General features: G+C 51.3%; 1 protein-coding gene across 50 annotated transcripts in view; it reads left to right on the top strand.

Annotated features, from left to right (window-relative positions):
• Positions 1–22,189, top strand: part of PPP6R2 (protein phosphatase 6 regulatory subunit 2) — a 106,889-nt gene that overhangs the window by 73,695 nt on the left and 11,005 nt on the right. For 33 of the 50 annotated variants that reach the window (XM_055254155.2, XM_063622430.1, XM_055254150.2 and 30 more), the window contains 7 exons: positions 2,944–3,081; positions 4,489–4,554; positions 7,229–7,341; positions 7,711–7,824; positions 10,582–10,708; positions 11,790–11,942; positions 21,317–21,526. In XM_055254155.2, coding sequence (XP_055110130.2) covers positions 2,944–3,081; positions 4,489–4,554; positions 7,229–7,341; positions 7,711–7,824; positions 10,582–10,708; positions 11,790–11,942; positions 21,317–21,526 — 921 coding nt within the window. Of the gene's footprint in view, positions 1–2,943; positions 3,082–4,488; positions 4,555–7,228; positions 7,342–7,707; positions 7,825–10,581; positions 10,709–11,789; positions 11,943–21,316; positions 21,527–22,189 lie in introns of all 50 variants that reach the window. The other 17 variants (XM_063622423.1, XM_063622422.1, XM_063622440.1 and 14 more) reach the window with 1 other exon arrangement.

Below are 22,189 nucleotides of genomic sequence, written 5' to 3'. Positions count from 1 at the left end.
GACAAGCGGATTACCTGAGGTCAGGAGTTTGAGACCAGCCTGGCCCAACATGGTGAAACCCTGTCTCTACTAAAAATACAAAAATTAGCCGGGCGTGGTGGCAGGCACCTGTAATCACAGCTACTCAGGAGGCTGAGGCAGGAGAATCACTTGAACCCGAGGGTGGAGGTTGCAGTGAGCCAAGATTGTGACTCTGCACTCCAGCCTGGACGACAAAGGGGAGAATTTGTCTCAAACAAAAACAAGGCCTGGCACAGTGGCTCACGCCTGTAATCCCAGCACTTTGGGAGGCTGAGGCAGGCGGATCACAAGGTTAGGAGATCAAGACCATCCTGGCTAACATGGTGAAACCCTGTCTCTACTAAAAATACAAAAAATTGGCTGGACGTAGTGGTGGGCGCCTGTAGTCCCAGCTACTCGGGAGGCTGAGGCAGGAGAATGGTGTGAACCCAGGAGGCGGAGCTTGCAGTGAGCTGAGATCGCGCCACTGCACTCCAGCCTGGGCCACAGAGTGAGACTCCGTCTCAGAAAAACAAACAAAATCCTTGTATGCTTTGACATGTTTCCTCCAATGGTGACATTTTCTAAAACACTAGTAGAATATCACAACTAGAATATTGATGTGAATGTGTGAACATGATCCATCGATCATTATGGGCTCAAAAAAAATAGAAGTTCTTTTTTCTTTTTTTGGAGATAGAATCTCACTCTATCCCCCAGGCTGGAGTGCAGTGGTGCAATCTCGGCTCACTGCAACCTCTGCCTCCTGGGTTCAAGCAATTCTCATGCCTCAGTCTCCTGAGTAGCTGGGATTATAGGCACCCACCACCACGTCTGGCTAATTTTTATATTTTTAGTAGAGATCATGTTGGCCAGGCTGGTCTTGAACTTCTGAGATTAAGTGATCCGCCTGCCTTGACCTCCCTCAAGTGCTGGGATTACAGGCATGAGCCACCACGCCCAGCCTGGGGTTGTTTTTTCTTGAATGTTTGGAAGAATTTATTAGTAAGGCCATTAAACCTTCTCTGTATAGAGAGCCTATTAATTATAGATTTTGTGGGGTTTTAGTATGTTCTGGAACTATTCTGATTTTGTTTCTTGTCAGTTTAGATAAGTCCTTTTTTTTTTTTTTTGAGATTTCGGCTCACTGCAAGCTCCGCCTCCCGGGTTCATGCTATTCTCCTGCCTCAGCCTCCCAAGTAGCTGGGATTACAGGTGCCCGCCACCATGCCTGGCTAATTTTTTTTGTATTTTTAGTAGAGACGGGGTTTCACCATGTTAGCCAGGATGGTCTCGATCTCCTGACCTCAGGTGATCCACCCGCCTCGGCCTCCCAAAGTGCTGGGATTACAGGCGTGAGCCACCGTGCCTGGCCTAGATAAGTACTTTTTTTTTTTTTTTGAGATGGAGTTTTGCTCTTGTTGCCCAGGCTGGTGTGCAATGGTGCCATCTTGGCTCACTGCAACCTCCGCCTCCCAGGTTCAAGCAATTCTCCTGCCTCAGCCTCCCGAGTAGCTGGGATTACAGGCGTGCACCACCACGCCTGGCTAATTTTGTATTTTTAGTAGAGACAGGGTTTCTCCATGTTGAGGCTGGTCTCGAACTCCTGACCTCAGGTGATCCACCCGCCTCGGCCTCCCAAATTGCTGGGATTACAGGCGTGAGCTACCGGTGGCACCTGGCCAGATAAGTACTTTTTTCAAGGAAATTTCTTTTCTAAATTTACAAAAACTGGCATAAAATTATTTCTATTAATTTCTCATAATATACCAGGTGTGGTGGCTCCTGCTTATTATTACAGCATTTTGGGAGGCTGAGGTGGGAGAATCACTTGAGCTCAGAAGGTGGAGGCTGCAGTGAGTTGTGATCGCACCACTGCACTCCAGCCTGGGGGACAGAGTGAGACCTTGTCTCAAAAAAAAAAAAAAAAAAAACTACAAACCTCTCATAATAGTTTTTGTTTCTGTAGGATCTTTAGCGATGTCCCTTGTTTCGTTCTTAATGTTGTTATTTGTACCTTCTGTTTTGTCCTTTGTCTTCCTATAAGTTTAATCATCCTTTTCGAAGAGCCATCCTCCTCTCCTCCTCCCCCTCGTCTTCCTTCTCCCCCTTCTCTTTTCCCACCACTCCTTTTCCTGCTCTCCCTCCTCATCGCAGCACTGGGGAGTGAGGCTGAGGCCCTGCAGCCAGGTGGGCCTTCTCTGTGTTCCCATTGTTTCCAGTGGAGGGCTGGGTCTATCCCAGCCCAGTAGCCTGGACATAGCAGACACTTATCTCTGTAGGCTGAGTTGAGCTGAATTTGCAGCGACCCCAGCCTTCACCTCTCCACTGTTACCTCGGATCCGCAGTCTGAGCAGCCCACTGCGTCTGTGATGGGTGCTGTGCCCCCCCCCGCCCCAACCCCGTGGCCTCACGCTTAGCTGTCTACACCTTGTTGGCACTGGTCATCAGCCAGCCACAGGATGCCTCTTTTTCTTTTCTAAAACCTCAGTCTTCTTTCCCCTTCAACCGCTCGCGGGTTTTGGTCAGCAGCTGGCATCTTGTGCACTCTGTGCTCCCTGGGTGTGTGTTGTAGGCCTGGGGCTGCCAGTGATGGCCATCAGCTCAGCTCAGCTCTGTCTACACCATTCATTTCTGTTGGAAAAACCCGAACCAGTAGGTATTGGATGGCAGCTGCTCACGGCAGCCTGTGTGTCCTGTCGGTGTGGAGCCACAGGGGTCCCTGTGTGGCGGCCTCCCCCTGCCCAGGCCCTCACATACACCACTGCCTGGTAGGACTCTGTCTGTCCCTTGAGGGGGCTTTCTTACAATCTTGTCTGGGTCTTTCTGTTATTTCTGCTTAATATAATTAATAGTTCAACTTTCCCATGAGAGTTTTTGGAGGAGGTGTCTCACGGTTGTCAGGGTTGGCCCTGCCTGCCTCTCAGGTATGTGTGATTTCAGGTGATTACATTTTTGAAGAAGAAGGACAAGTTCATCAGCCTGGTGTTGAAGCACATCGGCACCTCAGCGCTTATGGACCTGCTTCTGCGCCTAGTCAGCTGTGTGGAGCCAGCCGGGCTCCGGCAGGAAGTCCTGAATGTGAGTCCGGGAGTCCCCCCAGTTCCCGAGGGCAGGGGTGCTGCAGCAAGCCAGCTGGTTAAGTGCAGGAGCTCAGAGCACCAGGGCGCCCGGCCCCCATCTCTCCACCTAGCGTGCACTTCTCCTTCTCCGTGGGGCTGTTAGGGGTTCTTTTCAAGGACTGTGGCCTGTACCTTTTCCACTGTCCCAAATCAACTCGCTCAGAAGCACGGGGCAGAGAGGTCCCTTCTCCCCGCAGTCTCCAGCCTCCCACTCTGTGAAGAGGCCGAAATGGACTCTCCTCACCTGCCACCTTTTCCCCTGCCAGCGCCCACCCCCGTGGCTTAGAGGAGGAGGTCAGTGAGGTGCTGGCCCTGCGTCCAGGCCTATGCCTGCCGGGAGAGCCCTGGTGAACGGCAGTTCCCTGCAGAGCCCCGTTGTTGACCCTGGAGTGTGGATGCGTCTGTTCTGATGGTGTTTAGTCAGTGAGAACAGGTGCTACAGTTCCCAAAAAGAGGAGGATGCCCCCCAGAGAAGCCCAGGAAATCCGTGCTGCACAAACTTCTGCTCACTGTTGGGCCAGCTTTGTTTGTGGTGAGGTTTAAAATAGAGCAGAGTAAACCATGAGGCCCTCTGCCTGTTTCCCAGCTCCTGGAATCAGGACTCATCCAGATGGTCACTCTCACTCTTAGGTTAGTAATGCTTCCTCAGGGAGCAGCTTCTCACCAGGAATGACTGACCGTCACCAACCTTTACACAGTGGACACAGGATCAGTACTAGCTGTGGTCATAGCCGTTAGCGGGAAGCCTGCACAACTGTACGTCAGGCAGCCCTTTAGCTGCTTTACTTGATTCACTTCACGAAGTAGCCACGGGGGGACAGGTCATCCCATTTTTGGATAAGGAATTTAGGCACAGGGCACAGCAGTGCGGTGGGGGAGCCAGGTGTGGCCCAGGCCTGCCAGACCCCGACACTCACACTGGGCCCCCGTTGCCCTTGAGCATTACCCCACAGTGTTCCTGTGGCCTCTCCAGGGTGGATTTACTCTTCCTCATCCTGGGAAGGCCCCAATGCTGCAGGGAACAGCTGAGGCTTCTCTGGCTTCAGCGTCCAGCGGGGCTCCTGAGCTGTAGCTCGTGTGGCTCATTTGCACCCTGGTCCTTAAGAGAGAAGTCCTGAAGACAGAGCTTACATATGCACCATTAGGACAGAGGGATGGTGGTCACCCCTTATCATCTTTTGAGCCACTCCCAGAACCTCCCAGAACTCAGTCATTGTGTGTTATTTGTGTTCTTTCTGGGCCTGGGATGTGTCAGGCAGAGAGTTTATATTCTAGAAGACGGGTGCAGTGCTGCACCGAAGGGGAAAGGTTCCTGCTGTTTACTTAGACTTGAGCAGCGACGCTGAAAGGCCTTTTTCTCTTTCAGTGGCTGAATGAAGAGAAGGTCATCCAGAGGCTTGTGGAGTTGATCCACCCGAGCCAGGATGAAGATGTGAGTGTGCTGCTTACCGAGCTTCGTGCATCAGCCCAGGCCTGTGCTGCCAGGTCACCCACTGCTGCGGGCCAGGGGGCGAGGGAGGGCAAGTCATCCCTTTCCTAAGATGGGGATCGGTTAGGTACTTTTCTTTCTTTAATCAAGCACTGACTTCTAGGCTGGATTTTTTTTTTTCTCTTTTTGAGATGGAGTTTCGCTCTTGTTGCCCGGGCTGGAGTGCAGTGGCGCAATCTCGGCTCACCACAACCTCTGCCTCTCGGGTTCAAGCAATTCTCCTGCTCACCCAGTCGGGTGAGCCACCACACCCAGCCTCTAGGCTGTTTTCTTGTTGTTGTTGTTTAAATAGAGATGAGGTCTCACTACATTGCTCAGGCTGGTCTCAAAAACCTGACCTCAAGTGATCCTCCTACCTCAGCCTCCTAAAGTGCTGTGGTTACAGGAGTGAGCCACCATGCCTGGCCTAGGCTTTTTTTCTTAACTGAAAAATAATCTATGTGTATTATAAAAACAATTCTGGGACAGGCACGGTGGCTCGTGCCTGTAATCCCAGCACTTTGGGAGGCTGAGGTGGGCCAATCACTTGAGGTCAGGAGTTTTGAGACCAGCCTGGCCAACATGGCGAAACCCTGTCTCTATTAAAAATTAGCGAAGTGTGGTGTCAGATGCCTGTAATCCCAGCCACTCAAGAGGCTGAGGCACAAGAATAACTTGAACCCAGGAAGGGGAGCTTGCAGTGAGCCGAGATCACACCACTGTGCTCCAGCCTGGGTGACAGCGAGATTCTGTCTCAACAAACAAACAAACCAAAGAACAATTCTAATAGAATTGTATTAGTTGTCTGTGACTGAATAGCAAATTACCCCGAAACGTAGTTGCTTATGGCAAGTATTTTTACCTGTAGCAGTATCAGTTTCTGTGGATGAGGCATCTGAATGTGGCTTAGTGGCTCTTCTGCTCAGTCTCATGAAACTGCAGTCATCTCAGAGCTCCACTGGGTAGAGGCCAGCTCCATGGTCACAGATGGCTTGGCAGCATCCAGTTCCTCAGGGCTGTGGGCCGAGGCCGCCCTCAGCATTGCACCTCATGGGCATCTCCACAGGGCAGCACACAATGTGGAACTGAGCTTTCCCCTCACTCTTACTGTATTTGGCTCCTTAGGCCTGGGTGGCTGGGTCCAGCCCACACTAAAAGAGATGGGGGCTATAGGGCCATGAACTCCAGGAGGGGATTGCTAGGGGCCCCCTAGAAGCCATCCACCCTGGAAGCACCTAAGGTGACAATGGGGCTCCCTGTGGTGATCCCCATTGAGAGTTTGGGGTATATCCCAGTAGGCCTTTTCCTAGCATTACACATATTGATCTATGCATACAACCATGTGTCCTTGGCAGATTGGAAAACAGTGGCGCTGACTCGTGTCTGAGGCCTTCACCGCTGCCTGGCCAACCACCTACTTTGTTGTCAGCCCACAGGGCTGATCAGACAGATGGGAGAGGCCACGTTGGCGTCTGTAGGAAGCAAGGAGGCCGCCCTGCCTAAGAACCGGAGCCCACCCGTGCATGTGGGTGTTGTGGGCTGATGGCCTGTCCTGGGTCCCAAAGGCAGACCGCAGAGCTAATCTGGCTGCTTTCTTTTCTCTCTAAAATACTCCTGTGAGTGTTTGCTTTCCCTCAGTCTTCCCACAGCATGTAACCAATGCTGCAGGGAGTCAGGGGTTGTTTCTCTCTTAGTCACATTTGTCTCACCTACAGAACAACCCCAACATCATCAGCAGGGGCACGTTCCCATCAGGGAGGCCGTGTTAATGTTTCCCTAGAAAAGTTGAGTCCTGTTTTCTTGGTAGCAACTTCCCCATTTTCATTAGCTTACAGGACTCCTTCTGAATAATAGCAGCTACTTCTTACCACATTTAAAATACAGTATCAATAACATGGCCACATATTCAGTATATTTCAAAACGTGGATCACAGGCATAGCCCAGTATCTGCATTGCGTATCTGACCATTATTAGCCCTGTTTTGAATTCCTGAAGATAGTTCAATGCAGCTTTAAAAAAAAGAAAAATCTAACCAGAGCTACATTTTGACGACAGAAAAGGCAGACACAGGCTTCTTTGAAATGAAGCTGTTGTCTGGAATCTTTGTAGACAACTGGTTTAGAGAAAGTCCCACATCTTTTTTTTTTTTTTTTTTTTTTTTTTGAGATGGAGTCTCGCTCTGTCACCCAGGCTGGAGTACAGTGGTGCAATCTCGGTTCATTGCAAGCTCCTTCTCCCAGGTTCAAGCCATTCTCCTGCCCTCAGCCTTCTGAGTAGCTGGGACTACAGGTGCCCACCACCACGCCTGGCTAATTTTTTGTATTTTTAGTAGAGACGGGGTTTCGCCATGTTAGCCAGGATGGTCTTGATCTCCTGGCCTGATGATCCGCCCGCCTTGGCCTCCCAAAGTGCTGGGATTACAGGCCTGAGCCATTGTGCCCGGCCAAAAGTCCCACATCTTAAAAAAAAAAAAAAAAAACAAAAACAGTATTTGAATATCACGATGGTATTGAACAACAACGAAAGTCTAGCATGTGCCAGAGAAGCAGCAGGACTCGTGCCCTGTGTGCCCAGCAGGGCTGGTCCTGCTGTTTCTTCTCCACACTGAGGGGTTCTGTGTTTCCCTTGTCTTTTCAGAGGCAGTCAAATGCTTCTCAGACCCTCTGTGACATAGTTAGGCTGGGCAGAGACCAGGGCAGTCAGCTGCAAGAGGCTCTGGAGCCAGACCCGCTCCTCACAGCGCTGGAGTCGTGAGTGCTGGTGGGCCGTGGTGCTGGTGGGCCTCCCTTTCTGGGTCATGGGGACATCTCTGAGCCTTGCTCTGAGCACCAGGATATGCTGCCACCTCCTCTGATTCACATTCGAATGAACCCCAGGTTCAGAGCCCATGTTAACTTGGGGCCTGTTTCCAGAGGGAGGGGTCTGCAGAGGAGTCACCTGGTGGGTCTGGAGAGTGGGCCAGCAGCAGCAGGAGTGTCCTGAGAACCCTGGCGCCTGGCCTGGAGCCTGAGCAGGTTTAGGGTTTTGCTGGGGCCCTCCACGGGGAGGAAGGAGCATCCTTGCATCCTTGGTGTGTGTGTCTGCTCTGCCAGGCAGTGACCTCTGTGTGTGTCCAGCAGGCAGGACTGTGTGGAGCAGCTTCTGAAGAACATGTTTGATGGAGACCGGACGGAGAGCTGCCTCGTCAGTGGGACTCAGGTGCTACTCACCTTGCTGGAAACCAGGCGGGTCGGGTGAGTCTCTGTCATGAGGAGAAATGGTGTAGAGCTCAACTTGGTGCTTCAGTGACATGGCAGCCACGTGAGCAGTCTGGATTATGTCATTTGTGTTTTTAATTTTTGATGATGCAAGTAATAACATGGAAAGATTCCCCTTGTTGAAGGCTTGACTTTCTGGCTGCGGCCAAGTCCCCTTGGACCCTCATCATCCCTGGTGCTCCCCCTCCAGCCTGAAGCTGCTCATCATGACCAGTTGGCGATGCATTTGTCGATGTGTGTGGAACAGGTGTGGTTGACGGGTTTTCCCCAAGGACTGTTCCGACAAGTCCCCACAGCTCCCGTGTGTGTTCGTGTGTGTGTTGCAGGGTTTCCACTCTGACGCACGGTTACATAGACATGTGTTTATCTCCCACGCAGACTGGCCCTCACAGGGCGGGGGTGTGACGTTCACCGCTGTCTCCCATGCCCTGTGCACCCCCGGGTCGGCACCACCTGCTGGGCGTCGTGCTGAGCACTTTTCCCCAGGCCACTGTCCTCCATTGCCCTTTCTCATTCAGGTGTCGTTTCTAAACCCACTGTGCACGGACACGGGCCGAGGAGGCAGAGAACTGAGACACAGCCCCTCCGCTTTAATTGCTCCCAGTCTGGCACAGGAGGCCGGTGTGTGGACAGCAAGGGTGATGCAGAGTGGCGAGTGCAGTAGACATGCACCCTGTGCCTCAGGGCTCACAAGAAAGGACCCACATGGGGCTGGGGGGTGGAGCCTTGCAGTCAGGGACGTTCTCCCTGAGAGGCCGCATCTGGTCAGAGACAGCTCCTGGGATGAGGCAGTGAGGGGGTCCCAGTGTGGACACAAGCGTGGGGCAATATGTGGCAGAGGAGAGTGGAGCTTGCTTGGAGGTGCTCCTTTGCTGTGACCCCACACCACTGTCCTCAGGTACAGCTGTCGGAGGCCTGCTGAGGCACGACAGTGAATGGGCAGAGACAGAGGAGTCAGCAGCAGAAGTGAGTTCGGGTGAAAGTTGAGTTTGAGGATATAGGTGCTGGAGACCCTTCTCTGACCCCCGGTAGAAATTTCAGGAAGTGTTTGAAACTGTTTATCTGGATCACAGTGTGGCCTAGTCCTTCCCTCAGGTCATAGAAGGCTGGGCACTGCCAGAGCCGTTCAAGTGTTGAAACTCCGAGGAGGATGCCCACGAGGCACAAATGGAAAGACAGCCGAGTGGAGTCTGTGAGGGAGGCATTGGCACAAGGGGGTGTGGTTGGCCCGCCAGGTGCCCAGGAGATCCTATAGGGTGTGTCCCGAAAGGGCCACATCAGTGTTCTCTGGGCACTTCTCCTCCTGGCCTCCCCCTGGCCCTCGAACCCCACCTGTGGATTCAGGTTCCCCACATGCCAGCAGGAACCTGATGTCTCCAGGACGTTTCCGCCGTCTCCATTCCATCACATGCTGCGACGATGTCTAACTCTCCCAAGGTGGCCGTAGCTCCCTTATTTCCACGTTCTGGGGAGAACATAATTCAGCCCCCAACACTGATAGCCTGTGCTTTTTTTTAAAGTGAAAGAAAAAGGAACAATAAGGAAATGATAAGAAATTGACTTAACCTTGGTAGTGAGGTTGTTAGGACTCTCTCTCTCTCTGTCTCTGTCTCGTAGTACCTAATACATATTTGTTAGTTTATTAACCAGAAATAGTGTTATAATGTTACCGTTTTCTCTAGTTAGACAACTGGAATATTGATATTTTAATCTTCATAAACCCAGGAAAACTGAGCCACTTCTGAGGCCCAAGCTGAGCCCTGCATGTGAGAGAGGGACTGTGTAAAAGTCAGGAAAACAGAGATAAGCCAGCTGTTTCTCTTAGATCGTTATGATGATGACTATTTTCAGATAGCGTCTTGCCCTGTCACCCAGGTGGGAGTGCAGCAGCACAATCATATCTCAGCACGGCCTCAGAGTCCTGAGCTCAAGTGACCCTCCCACCTGTCCCTCCCAAAGTGCTGGGATTATAGGTGTGCGCCACTGCACCTGGCTCTCTGATTTTTAAAATTATTTTGCGTATTACTTTAAAAAATATATGATTATGTATTACTTTTACAACTGGAAAGAGTGTTTAAATAAATATCTCAGAAGACTTGCTTGAAAACACTACAGGGGGTGGCTCACGCTTGTAATCCCAGCATTTTGGGAGGCCAAGGCGGGCGGATCGCCTGAGGTCAGGTGATCGAGACCAGACTGGCCAACATGGCGAAATCCTGTCTCTACTGAAAATACAAAAAGGAGGCTGAGGCAAGAGAATCGCTTGAACCCAGGAGGTGGAGCTTGCAGTGAGCTGAGATCGCACCATTGCACTCCAGCCTGGGTGACAGAGCGAGACTCCGGCTCAAATAAATAAATAAATAAATAAAAATAAAAATCCACACAGGAACAGTGAGAGAGACAGGGATAGCAGTGAAGGTTTTAAAAGCTGGACAGAGCAGCGCCCCCTGCCGGTGCTGGGGCCAGTGAGTCCTGTGTTGTGTCACTTGCCCTGCCTCTATATTCTCGGATGTCACATGCAAGCATCTTCCTGAAGGTCTTTAGTGCCTTTCTCTTCTGCCTGTACCAGTCACCAGATCACGTGTGGAGACCTTGGGTAGCTGCACTCCTCTAGCATTTCTTTTTGGGAAAGTTAAAAGGGCTTTTTCTGGAAGAAGAGGATGCACTGAGTTGATGGTGAGGTTGGACAGGGCCCTGGTGTCCCCGGTCTCCATCTGCTTTCCTCATCCACAGGACAGAGGGCTTGGTGGACTCCTTTTCTCAGGGACTGGAAAGGTCATACGCTGTCAGCAGCAGCGTACTACACGGCATTGAGCCTCGGCTGAAGGACTTCCACCAGCTCCTGCTCAACCCACCCAAGGTAAATGGCCGTGGCGACTGCTGAGTGCCTTTGGAGGCGTCGCAGGGGAGGTTGATTTGCAGGGAGGAGAACCCACAGCTTGTCCCATAGGAAGCAGAATGTGGAGTGAATGCGTTCTAAGACGGCCGTTCCCACACCCCTACTTGAGAAGCACCGGGCAGGTGCCAAAACACGTTTTCAGGACTGCCCCTCCCAGATCTGCAAATGCTCATCTCTGCCTCTGCAAATGACCCCGAGGTCACTATAAGCCTGGCCTCCAACTTGGGGGCACCTAGCTAAGGGGTGCTCGGCTCCTGAGAGGGGACCGGGGGTGGCAGGGGAGGCCCTTTGCCCCACTCAGCAGCATGTTGAGGTGGGTGAAGCACACAAAGGCTCCTTCCGGCCCAGACTGCCAGCCAGGCAACTCCCCATCCCGTCTCACCCTCCCCAGACACAACCCAACCCCTGCTGCATAGCACCCTCCTGACCTATAGCTCAGTTCCTCTCACTCACCACCTTGGTAAGATCCACCTACCCCACTAGCGAGCTCTGTGGGGGCCGAGATTCTGTTTTGTCAGCCTGGAGCCTTCAGTGAAGAGAAGGTAGATGCAGTATGCTGAGTGTGGGGGATCAGAAAAGACCTGCGGCCCATCCGAGGAGGCATTCCCGTCAGTCTCCCCAAAGTGTGTTCATGGGACACTTGTTAACTTGGTGTTCTGAGGTTGTGTCTGCAGAGGGAGCCCCATTGGGCATCCTCAGCGAGGCATCGTGCCAAGGGCTCTGGCCTCAGACTGGTACCGCTGGCCCCATCTTGGACATCTCACCCGCTGAGGTGCACGGCTCTCTGGCCCTGCAGGCTCAGACTGGAGTGCCCGTGAGCATCCTAGGAGCACTCTCTGAGGCCCTGAGGGGAGCAGCAGGCTCTTCACCCCATTGATGCCTTCATTTCTTCTGGCAGACAGCCCTCCCGAGGAACCCCCACCACATACCTCACTACCCCAGGCTGGGTCCCAGCCTGGAGTGGTGGGCATGAGCCCAGAGACTCCAGCAGTGGCCTCACTGCTCACAGGGCCTAACTGGGTGGTGCCTTCTGTGTTTGCAGAAGAAAGCGATCCTGACCACCATTGGTGTGCTGGAGGAGCCCCTGGGGAATGCCCGTCTGCATGGCGCCCGCCTCATGGCAGCATTGCTGCACACAAACACACCCAGCATCAATCAGGAGCTCTGCCGGCTCAACACTATGGACTTGCTGCTGGTAAGTGGGCCCCTCAGCCAGCCCTGCATGTCTGTGAGTGTGCCGGGCATGGCCTGTGGACTTGTCAGGAGCAGCAGAGCAGGGCCCCAGCATTTGGACAAAGCTCTGCCAAGGGGAGGTTCCAGTCCCAAGTCCCAAGGCTGGACTACAGGTCTCTGGTGGGGCACAGAGCAACAGTGGGGCGTGTCTCAGCTGCAGGCTCACGGGAAGTGACGCGTCTACCGTAGAATTGCCCTGAAAGCAGAATGCGGATTTCTAACCCTGTTTGACGGAATGGAGTGACACGTCTACCTCCTTTCTCATGTTCTGACTGAACAACATAGAACTTACACAGTGGTTATTAAGTATAAAATGTGCTAAAAGAGAAGCTCCCGTATTCCACAATAGAAGGTCAACCTGGCAGTTTTTGTCAAAGCCAGCGGGCAGTGCTTCTCCATCCTGCAGACGTTTGCATGATGCTCCAGGTGTCTGAGGAGAGGAACGGGCAGGTGGTGCTGGCAAGCAGTGCCAGTGAGCAACCCCGGCCGTGGGCAGCGGGCTCCTGTGCGGAGAGCATGGGGCTGCTCCCCTGAGAACGAAGGGCACTGCCCTAGTGGGTCCTGTTGGCAGACGCAGCCCCCACCTCTTCCGCCTGGCTCTGGGGCTCTGCTGGAATCTCCCCGCAACCTTAGTCCCAGAACTGGGCTTGAAGTGCTGTCTGGCTCAGAAGTTCTGTCAGCGTGTGGAAGGTCTGTCAGCGTGTGGAAGGTCTGTCAGCGTGTGGAAGGTCTGGGCACTGCTTTGGCTATGAGATCCCAGTCTGCATCAGGGAAGCAATTATAAAAGACTTACTTTCCTTTTCCCTCTTCTTCTTTTTTTTTTTTTTTTTTGAGATAGAGTCTGTCTGTCGCCAGGCTGGAATGCAGTGGCGGGTCCTCGGCTCACTGCAATCTCTGACTCCCTGGTTCAAGCGATTTTCCTGCCTCAGCCTCCCGAGTAGCTGGGATTATAGGCACGCGCCACCACGCCCAGCTAATTTTGTTTGTATTTTTAGTAGAGACAGGGTTTCACCCTGTTGGCCAGGATGGTCTCAAACTCCTGACCTCGTGATCCACCTGCCTCGGCCTCCCAAAGTGCTGGGATTACAGGCGTGAGCCACTGCGCCTGGCCCCTTTTCCCTCTTCAAAAGAATTCTCTCTTCCACTTTCTTCCTCTCTTTTATATTTACTGTGGTAAAATATCATAACATAAACTTGGCTGTTTTAACTATTTTAAGGTGTGTAACTCAGTGCATTCACAATCTTATATAGCCATTACCATGATCCCCATCTAGAAGTTTTTCATTTTCCCAAACAGAAACTCTCTCTGCGTTAAACAGTAACTCCCCGTTCATTCTCCCTCTCCTCAGCCTCTGGCAACCACCATTGTCTTTGTCTCTGAATTTGACTGTTCTAGGTACAGTTTATGAGTGGAATCATAAAGTGTTATCTTTTTGTGACTGACTTATTTCACTTAGCCCTATGTGCCCAAGGTTCATTCAGTATTGTACTGTATGTCCAAATTTCCTTCCTTTTTAAGGCTGAAAAATTACTGTGTGGGTGGGCCACGTTCTGTCCATCCATCCATCCATCTGTGGACACTTGGGTTGCTTCCAGCCTTGGCTGTTGTGAATAAGACTGCTGTATATGTGGGTGTACAAATACCTGTTTGAGTCCTTACTTTCAGTTCTTCTGGATAAATACCTACAAGGCCAGGTCATGTGACAATTCCATGGTTAAGTTTTGAGGCCAGACCTTTCCACAGTGGCTGCACCATTTTATCTTCCTGTCAACAAAGGTTCCCCTTTCTCCTCATCCTCACCCTCATCCCGCTGACACTTGTCTTCCTTCTTCTGATGCTCGTCATCTGATGTGGATGTGGAACGGTGTCTCCGTGTGGCCGATGCTCGTCATCTGATGTGCGAGTGGAACGGTGTCTCTGTGTGGCTGATGCTCGTCATCTGATGTGCGAGTGGAACGGTGTCTCTGTGTGGCCGATGCTCGTCACCTGATGTGCGAGTGGAACGGTGTCTCTGTGTGGCCGACGCTCGTCATCTGATGTGGATGTGGAACGGTGTCTCCGTGTGGCCGACACTCGTCATCTGATGTGCGAGTGGAACGGTGTCTCCGTGTGGCTGATGCTCGTCATCTGATGTGCGAGTGGAACGGTGTCTCCGTGTGGCCGATGCTCGTCATCTGATGTGCGAGTGGAACGGTGTCTCCGTGTGGCCGATGCTCGTCATCTGATGTGCGAGTGGAACGGTGTCTCCGTGTGGCCGATGCTCGTCATCTGATGTGGATGTGGAACGGTGTCTCTGTGTGGCCGATGCTCGTCATCTGATGTGCGAATGGAACGGTGTCTCCGTGTGGCCGATGCTCGTCATCTGATGTGGATGTGGAACAGTGTCTCCGTGTGGCTGATGCTCGTCATCTGATGTGCGAGTGGAACGGTGTCTCCGTGTGGCTGATGCTCGTCATCTGATGTGGATGTGGAACGGTGTCTCCGTGTGGCCGATGCTCATCATCTGATGTGCGAGTGGAACAGTGTCTCCGTGTGGCCGATGCTCGTCATCTGATGTGGATGTGGAACGGTGTCTCCGTGTGGCCGATGCTCGTCATCTGATGTGGATGTGGAATGGTGTCTCTGTGTGGCCGATGCTCGTCATCTGATGTGGATGTGGAACGGTGTTTCTGTGTGGCCGACACTCGTCATCTGATGTGCGAGTGGAACGGTGTTTCTGTGTGGCCGATGCTCGTCATCTGATGTGCGAGTGGAACGGTGTCTCCGTGTGGCCGATGCTCGTCACCTGATGTGGATGTGGAATGGTGTTTCTGTGTGGCCGACGCTCGTCATCTGATGTGCGAGTGGAACGGTGTCTCCGTGTGGCCGATGCTCGTCACCTGATGTGCGAGTGGAACGGTGTTTCCGTGTGGCCGATGCTCGTCATCTCATATGCGAGTGGAACGGTGTCTCTGTGTGGCTGATGCTCGTCATCTGATGTGCGAGTGGAACGGTGTCTCCGTGTGGCCGATGCTCGTCATCTGATGTGGATGTGGAACGGTGTCTCCGTGTGGCCGATGCTCGTCATCTGATGTGCGAGTGGAACGGTGTCTCCGTGTGGCCGATGCTCGTCATCTGATGTGGATGTGGAACGGTGTCTCCGTGTGGCTGATGCTCGTCATCTGATGTGCGAGTGGAACGGTGTCTCCGTGTGGCCGATGCTCGTCATCTGATGTGCGAGTGGAACGGTGTCTCCGTGTGGCCGATGCTCGTCATCTGATGTGCGAGTGGAACGGTGTCTCTGTGTGGCCGATGCTCGTCATCTGATGTGGATGTGGAACGGTGTCTCCGTGTGGCCGACGCTCGTCACCTGATGTGCGAGTGGAACGGTGTCTCCGTGTGGCTGACGCTCGTCATCTCATGTGCGAGTGGAACGGTGTCTCCTTGTGGCTGATGCTCGTCATCTGATGTGCGAGTGGAACGGTGTCTCCGTGTGGCCGATGCTCGTCATCTCATATGCGAGTGGAACGGTGTCTCCGTGTGGCCGACGCTCGTCATCTGATGTGCGAGTGGAACGGTGTCTCCGTGTGGCCGACGCTCGTCATCTCATGTGCGAGTGGAACGGTGTCTCCTTGTGGCCGATGCTCGTCATCTGATGTGCGAGTGGAACGGTGTCTCCGTGTGGCCGATGCTCGTCATCTCATATGCGAGTGGAACGGTGTCTCCGTGTGGCCGACGCTCGTCATCTGATGTGCGAGTGGAACGGTGTCTCCGTGTGGCCGACGCTCGTCATCTCATGTGCGAGTGGAACGGTGTCTCCGTGTGGCCGATGCTCGTCATCTCATGTGCGAGTGGAACGGTGTCTCCGTGTGGCCGATGCTCGTCATCTCATGTGCGAGTGGAACGGTGTCTCCGTGTGATGAGTGATGTCAAGCATCTTCTCGTGCTTTTTGGCCATGTGAATTGCTTCGTTGGAGAAATGTCTATTCAAGACCTTTGACCATTTTTGAAATGAGTTTCTTTTTGTTTGTTTTTTAGTTTTAGAAGTTCTATATATATTCTGGATATTAATCCTTTATCAGATAATATGCAAATATTTTCTTTGGGTTATCTTTTTACATAAAAAAATTTTTTTAGATGTGGGGTCTTGCAGTACAGTGATCATAGCTCCCTGTAACCTTGAACTCCTGAACTCAAGTGATCCTCCTACCTCAGCCTCCTGAGTAGCTAAGACTGCAGGCATGCGCCACCACATCCAGCTAATTTTTATATTTTTTGTAGAGATGGGGTCTTACTATGTTGATCAGGCTGGCCTTGAACTCCTGACTTCAAGTGATGCTCTGGCCGTGGCCTCCCCAAATGCTGGAATTATAGGCATGAGCCACCAGCCACCCAGCCTTTACTCTTTGATAATGACCTTTGACACACAAGTTTTAAATTTTGATGAAATCCAATTATCTTTTTTTCTCTGTTGCCTGTGCTTTCGGTGTCATATCCAAAAAAGTCATTGCCAAATCAGTATCATGAAGCTTTTCCTCTATGCTTCCTTCAAAAAGTTTTATGTTTTCTCTCTTATGTTTAGGTCTTTGATCCATTTTGAATTAATTTTTGTATCTGGTGTAAGGTAAGGGTCCAGCTTCATTCTTTTGCATGGGGTTATCCAGTTTTCCCAGCACTTGTTGAAAAGACTGTCCTAGGCCAGGCACGGTGGTTCATTCCTATAAACCCAGTATTTTGGGAGGCCAAGGCAGGCGGATCACCTGAGGTCAGGAGTTTGTGACCAGCCTGGCCAACATGGCGAAACCTCATCTCTACAAAAAATACAAAAATTAGCCAGGCATGGTGGCGGCGCCTGTTGTAATCCCAGCTACTTGGGAGGTTGAGGCAGGAGAATCACTTGAACCCGGGAGGCGGAGGTTGCAGTGAGCCGAGATCACACCACTGCACTCCAGCCTGGGTGACAGAGCAAGATTCCGTTTCAAAAAAAAGAAACACTGTCCTTTCCCCCATGAATGGTCTCGGCCTAATTGTTAAAAAACCAGCTGGCCGGGCGGGCGTGGTGGCTCACGCCTGTAATCCCAGCACTTTGGGAGGCTGAGGTGGGTGGATCTTGAGGTCGGGAGATTGAGACCATCCTGGCTAACATAGTGAAACCCTGTCTCTCCTAAAAATATGAAAAAATTAGCTGGGCGTGGTGGCACGTGCCTGTAGTCCCAGCTACTTGGGAGGCTGAGGCAGGAGAATGGCGTGAACCCAGGAGGCAGAGCTTGCAGTGAGCCGAGATTGTGCCACTGCACTCCAGCCTGGGCAACAGCAAGACTCCATCTCAAAAAAAAAAAAAAATGCTGGCCATGTTTGCAAAGGTTTTTTTCTGGACTCTCTGTTCTGTTTCGTCGGTTTATGTGTCTGTCCTTATGCCAGTGCCACACTGTTTTGGTGACTGTAGCTTTGTAGTAAGTGATAAGTGTGAGTTTTCCAACTTTGTTCTTTTTCCAGATTGTTTTGGCTATTCAAAGTCGTTCCTTGAGATTCTTCTGTATGAATTTGGGGATGGGTTTTTCAATTTTTGGAAATATGCTGTTGAGATTTTGGTAGGGATTGCATTGAATTTATAGATCACTTTGGGTAATCCTGTCTTCTTAACAATATTAAGTCTTCAATCTGTGAACACAGATGTCTTCCTATTTATTTATTTATATTTTTGAGACAGAATCTCACTCTGTTGCCCAGGCTGGAGTGCAGTGACACAATCTCGGCTCACCACAACCTTTGCCTCCCGGGTTCAAACAAGTCTCCTGCCTCAGGCTCATGAGTAGCTGGGATGACAGGTGCCCACCACCACAAAATAATTTTTGTTTTGTTTTGTTTTTTTTGAGACGGAGTCTCGCCGTCACCCAGGTTGGAGTGCAGTGGCGCGATCTCGGCTCACTGCAGGCTCCACCCCCTGGGTTCACGCCATTCTCCTGCCTCAGCCTCCCGAGTAGCTGGGACTACAGGCACCTGCCACCTCGCCTGGCTAATTTTTTGTATTGTTAGTAGAGACGGGGTTTCACTGTGTTAGCCAGGATGGTCTTGATCTCCTGACCTTGTGATCTGCCACCTTGGCCTCCCAAAGTGCTGGGATTACAGGCGTGAGCCACTGTGCCCAGCCAATTTTTATATTTTTAGTAGAGATGGGGTTTCACCATGTTGGCCAGGTTGGTCTCAAACTCCTGACCTCAAGTGATCTGCCCACATTGGCCTCCCAAAGTGCTGGGATTACAGGCATGAGCCACCGTGCCTGGCCCCATTTACTTTAAATAAGTCTTTAAATTCTTGTAGCAGTGTTTTGTAGTTTTCAGTGTACAAATCTTTTATCTCCTTGACTTAATTCTTCTGGATGCTGTCATGTATAAAATTGTTTTCTTACTTTCCTTTTTGGATTTTTCAGTGCCAGTGTATGGAAATGCAGCTGCTTTTTTGTGTGTCAATTTTGTATCCTAGAACTTTGCTGAATCTGTTTATTAGCTCTAGCAATTTATCTGGAATATTTAGAATTTGCTATGTGTAAGATCACATCAGGCCAGGTGAGGTGGCTCATGTTTGTAATCCCAGCACTTTGGGAGGCCTAGACAGGATGATTGCTTGAACCCAAGAGTTTAAGACCAGCCTGGGCAACATAATTGTACAAATATGTTTTGTACAAAATACAAAACATACTTTGTAGAGACCTGGTCTCTACAAAATAAATAAGAATAAGAATTAGGCAGGTCTGGTGGCACAGATCTGTAGTCCCAGCTATTCAGGAGACCGAAGAGGGAGGATCGCATGAGTCTGGGAGGTCAGGGCTGCAGAGCCGAGATCCCACCACTGTGTGTACTTCAGCCAGGGCAACAGAGCAAGACCCTTGCTCAAAAAAAAAAATACATATTCTAAAAAAAAAAATGTCATTTGGGAACAAAGATAATTTTGCTTTTGCCTTTACCATTTGGATGCCTTTTATTTATTTTTCTTGCCTAATTGCTCTGGCTAGGACTTCTAAGAGAAGACTGAATGGCAGTGGTGAGAGTGGGCATCCTTGCCTTGCTCCTGATCTTAGAGAAGTTTTCAGTCTTTCAGCATTGAGTATGTTGTCAGCTATGGGCTTTTCATAGGTGCCTTTATCATACTGAAGGTATTTCCTTCTATTCCTAATTTGAGTGTTTTATCAAGAAAGTATGTTGTTTTTTTTTTTTTTTTTTTTTGAGACAGAGTTTTGCTCTTGTTGCCCAGGTTGGAGTGCAGTGGCATGATCTTGGCTCACTGCAACCTCCGCCTCCTGGGCTCAGGCGATTCTCCTGCCTCAGCCTCCCAAGTAGCTGGGATTACAGGCACGCGCCACCATGCCCGGCTAATTTTTGTATTTTCAGTAAAGACGGGGTTTCACCACGTTGGCCAGGCTGGTCTCGAACTCCTGACCTCAGGTGATCCACCCTCCTCGGCCTCCCAAAGTGTTGGGATTACAGGCATGAGCCACCACACCTGGCCGCATGTGGAATTTTATCAGATTTTTTTTGTATGAGTTGAGATGATCATTTGGCTTCCATCCTTTATCCTGTTAATGTGGTGTATTGATTGATTTTCATATGTTGATCCATCCTTGCATTTGAGGAGCAAATCCCACTTTATCCTGGTATATAATTCTTTTGATATGATGCTCAGTTTGGTTTGCTAGTATTTTGCATCCATGTTGATAAGGAACATTGGTTTGTAGTTTTCTTTTCTTGTAGTGTCCTCATTTGGCTTTGGTATCAAGGGTAATGCTGTCCTCACAGAATGAATTAGAAAGTATTCTCCCTTCAGTTTTTGGGAAGAGTTTGAGAAGGATTGGTGTTAATTCTTCTTTAAATGTTTGGTAGACCTCATTGCCAGGAAATGAAAAACAACAACAAAATAAATGTTTGGTAGAATTTACCAGCAAAGCCATCTGATGTGGGCTCTTCTTTGTTGAGAGGTAGGTCTGACTCCATGTTATAGATGAGGTGACACAGTAAAGCCTCCTCCAAGGTTGCTCAAGGTCACGTGGGCAGAGAAGGTGAAGCCAGGATTTAGGACTATGTTTCTGTGGAGAAGAACGTGAAGCAAATGAGCCTCCTGCCTTTCTCTAGCTCCAACCCCACTGTGTGGAACGAGGGGCCCAAGCTCGAATCCTGGTGTGGAATATACACCTCACCCCATTCCCCTCTCCATACAGTCCTCCTTCTCCATGGAGGCAGAAGAGGGTCTGGGACACAGGCTGCCGTGGCCCCTGGAATATACCGAGACGGCAGTGGGGGGCGAGTGGGTCCGACCTATGTCCCCCTCTCTGTCCTCATCTGGAAGAGGCTACATGGGAGGTGAGAGATGGCAGCTGTCCTCTTTCAGCCACCTCTGTCCCCCAGGGGAGTGCCTAGGTGGCCAGAACCTCCTCTGGGCTTCAGCCCGTGCTGGTCAAGTCTGGGCTCCCTTGGGGGGTGTCTGGATGTGCCCCTCACAGTCTCATGTTTGTGTGGTGGACGATGTGCACACGCCTGCCCATCCTGGGTGGAATCCTCATGTGCTTGAGAGTCTAACACACTTCCAATAACTCATGAGAAAGAATCATAAAGGAACTTCTCACATACTTAGAACTGAAGAATAATAAAAATACTACTTAGCAAAATGTGTAGAATGTAGTTAAAGTTGATTGTATACAGGGAAATGTAGCCTTTAAAGACAGACTGGAAAGAAAGGCTACAATTAATGAGTTAAGCTTCCAACTGAAGGACAAAAGAAGCCAGGCCTGGTGGCTTACGCCTGTCATCCCAGCACTTTGGGAGGCGGAGGCGGAGGCGGGCAGATCACCTGAGGTTGGAAGTTCAAGACCAGCCTGACCAACATGGCAAAATCCCGTCTCTACTAAAAATACAAAAATTAGCTGGGCATGGTGGCAGGCACCTGTAATCCCAGCTACTTGGGAGGCTGAGGCAGGAGAATCACTTGAACCCAGGAGGCAGGGGTTGCAGCGAGCCGAGATCGTGCCACTGCACTCTAGCCTGGGAGACAGAGCAAGACTCCGTCTCAAAAAAAAAAAAAAAAAGAACCCGCAGAAAGTAGAAAGAAGATGATGATTCAGATTGAAGCAGAGACCAACAGACACCCACAGGCAGGAGGCAGAAGTGCTCAGTGGCTATTTGAAGAAGCTCCGTAATAGAGAGATAAGCTTCAGGAAAATGCCTAAAACTCCTTCCCGGCTGCCCAGAGACTGGACTCGTGAGGAGTTAGGATGCCAGCTTCAGGAAGGGTTTCCCTCACCTTTGTGGTGTAGCCGGCAGGAGAAAACCGATCTAAGAACTGTCTTCTGTCCTCTGTTTACCCAGGACTTGTTCTTTAAGTACACCTGGAATAACTTTTTGCACCTCCAAGTGGAACTATGCATAGCCGCCATTCTCTCCCACGCTGCCCGTGAGGAGAGGACAGAAGCCAGCGGATCCGAGAGCAGGGTGGAGCCTCCGCATGAGAGCGGGAACGGGAGCCTGGACACTCCCCAGCCTGCCGCCAGCCTCCCTGACAACACAATGGTGACCCACGTGAGTCCAAGAAGCATCCGTCTTATCAGCGCCAACTGCGCCCCACTCAGACCGTGTCCATGTCAGCGCTGACGTGTGCCGGACCTCGCTGTGTAGCTGACACGGGGGCAGGGCTTGGAAAAGGGTCCCCAGGTGTCTGGTCAGAGGCTCATAGACAGTGGGGCTTGAGTGGGTCTTGCGGATCTCATTCCTACCTGCCTTCAGCAGGGGTTCTGGTGCCTTCTATGTGCAGGCCTGGCAGGGGTTAGCACTGGATGAGATGAGTTCAGTCTGGCCTCCAGCTGGAGGCCCAGGGAATAAGTGCCCAGGGAGCCAGCAGTGTCAGTGATGGGAGCCACATGGTGGGGAGGGGATGCTGAGGGACGTGCAGGCCAACCAGGGACTGTCACCCAGATAGCAAGGCCACAGGTGTATCGTAGTGTGAGGTGGGGCCCAGGAAAAACATCTCAGGTACAACAAGTGATCTGTGTCAGGGCCTGGAGGTGAGCGAATGCTGAGGGCAGACAGCCCTAGTCGTTCTTCCAGACACGGAGAAAGAGGGTAGGAGAGTGGCCAAAGTGGAGGGCAATGGAGAGATGGGGAGAAGGCCCAGGGGAAGACGGGTCAGGGGGCAATTCCAGGAGTCAGAGGAGAAGGGAGAGGGTCCTTTTCTCAGGCTTCATC

The sequence above is a fragment of the Symphalangus syndactylus genome, chromosome 18, assembly GCF_028878055.3.
Source record: "Symphalangus syndactylus isolate Jambi chromosome 18, NHGRI_mSymSyn1-v2.1_pri, whole genome shotgun sequence".
NCBI lineage: Eukaryota > Metazoa > Chordata > Mammalia > Primates > Hylobatidae > Symphalangus > Symphalangus syndactylus.
Note: the sequence above shows the minus strand (reverse complement) of the source record. Positions and strands in the feature narration are given on the sequence as shown.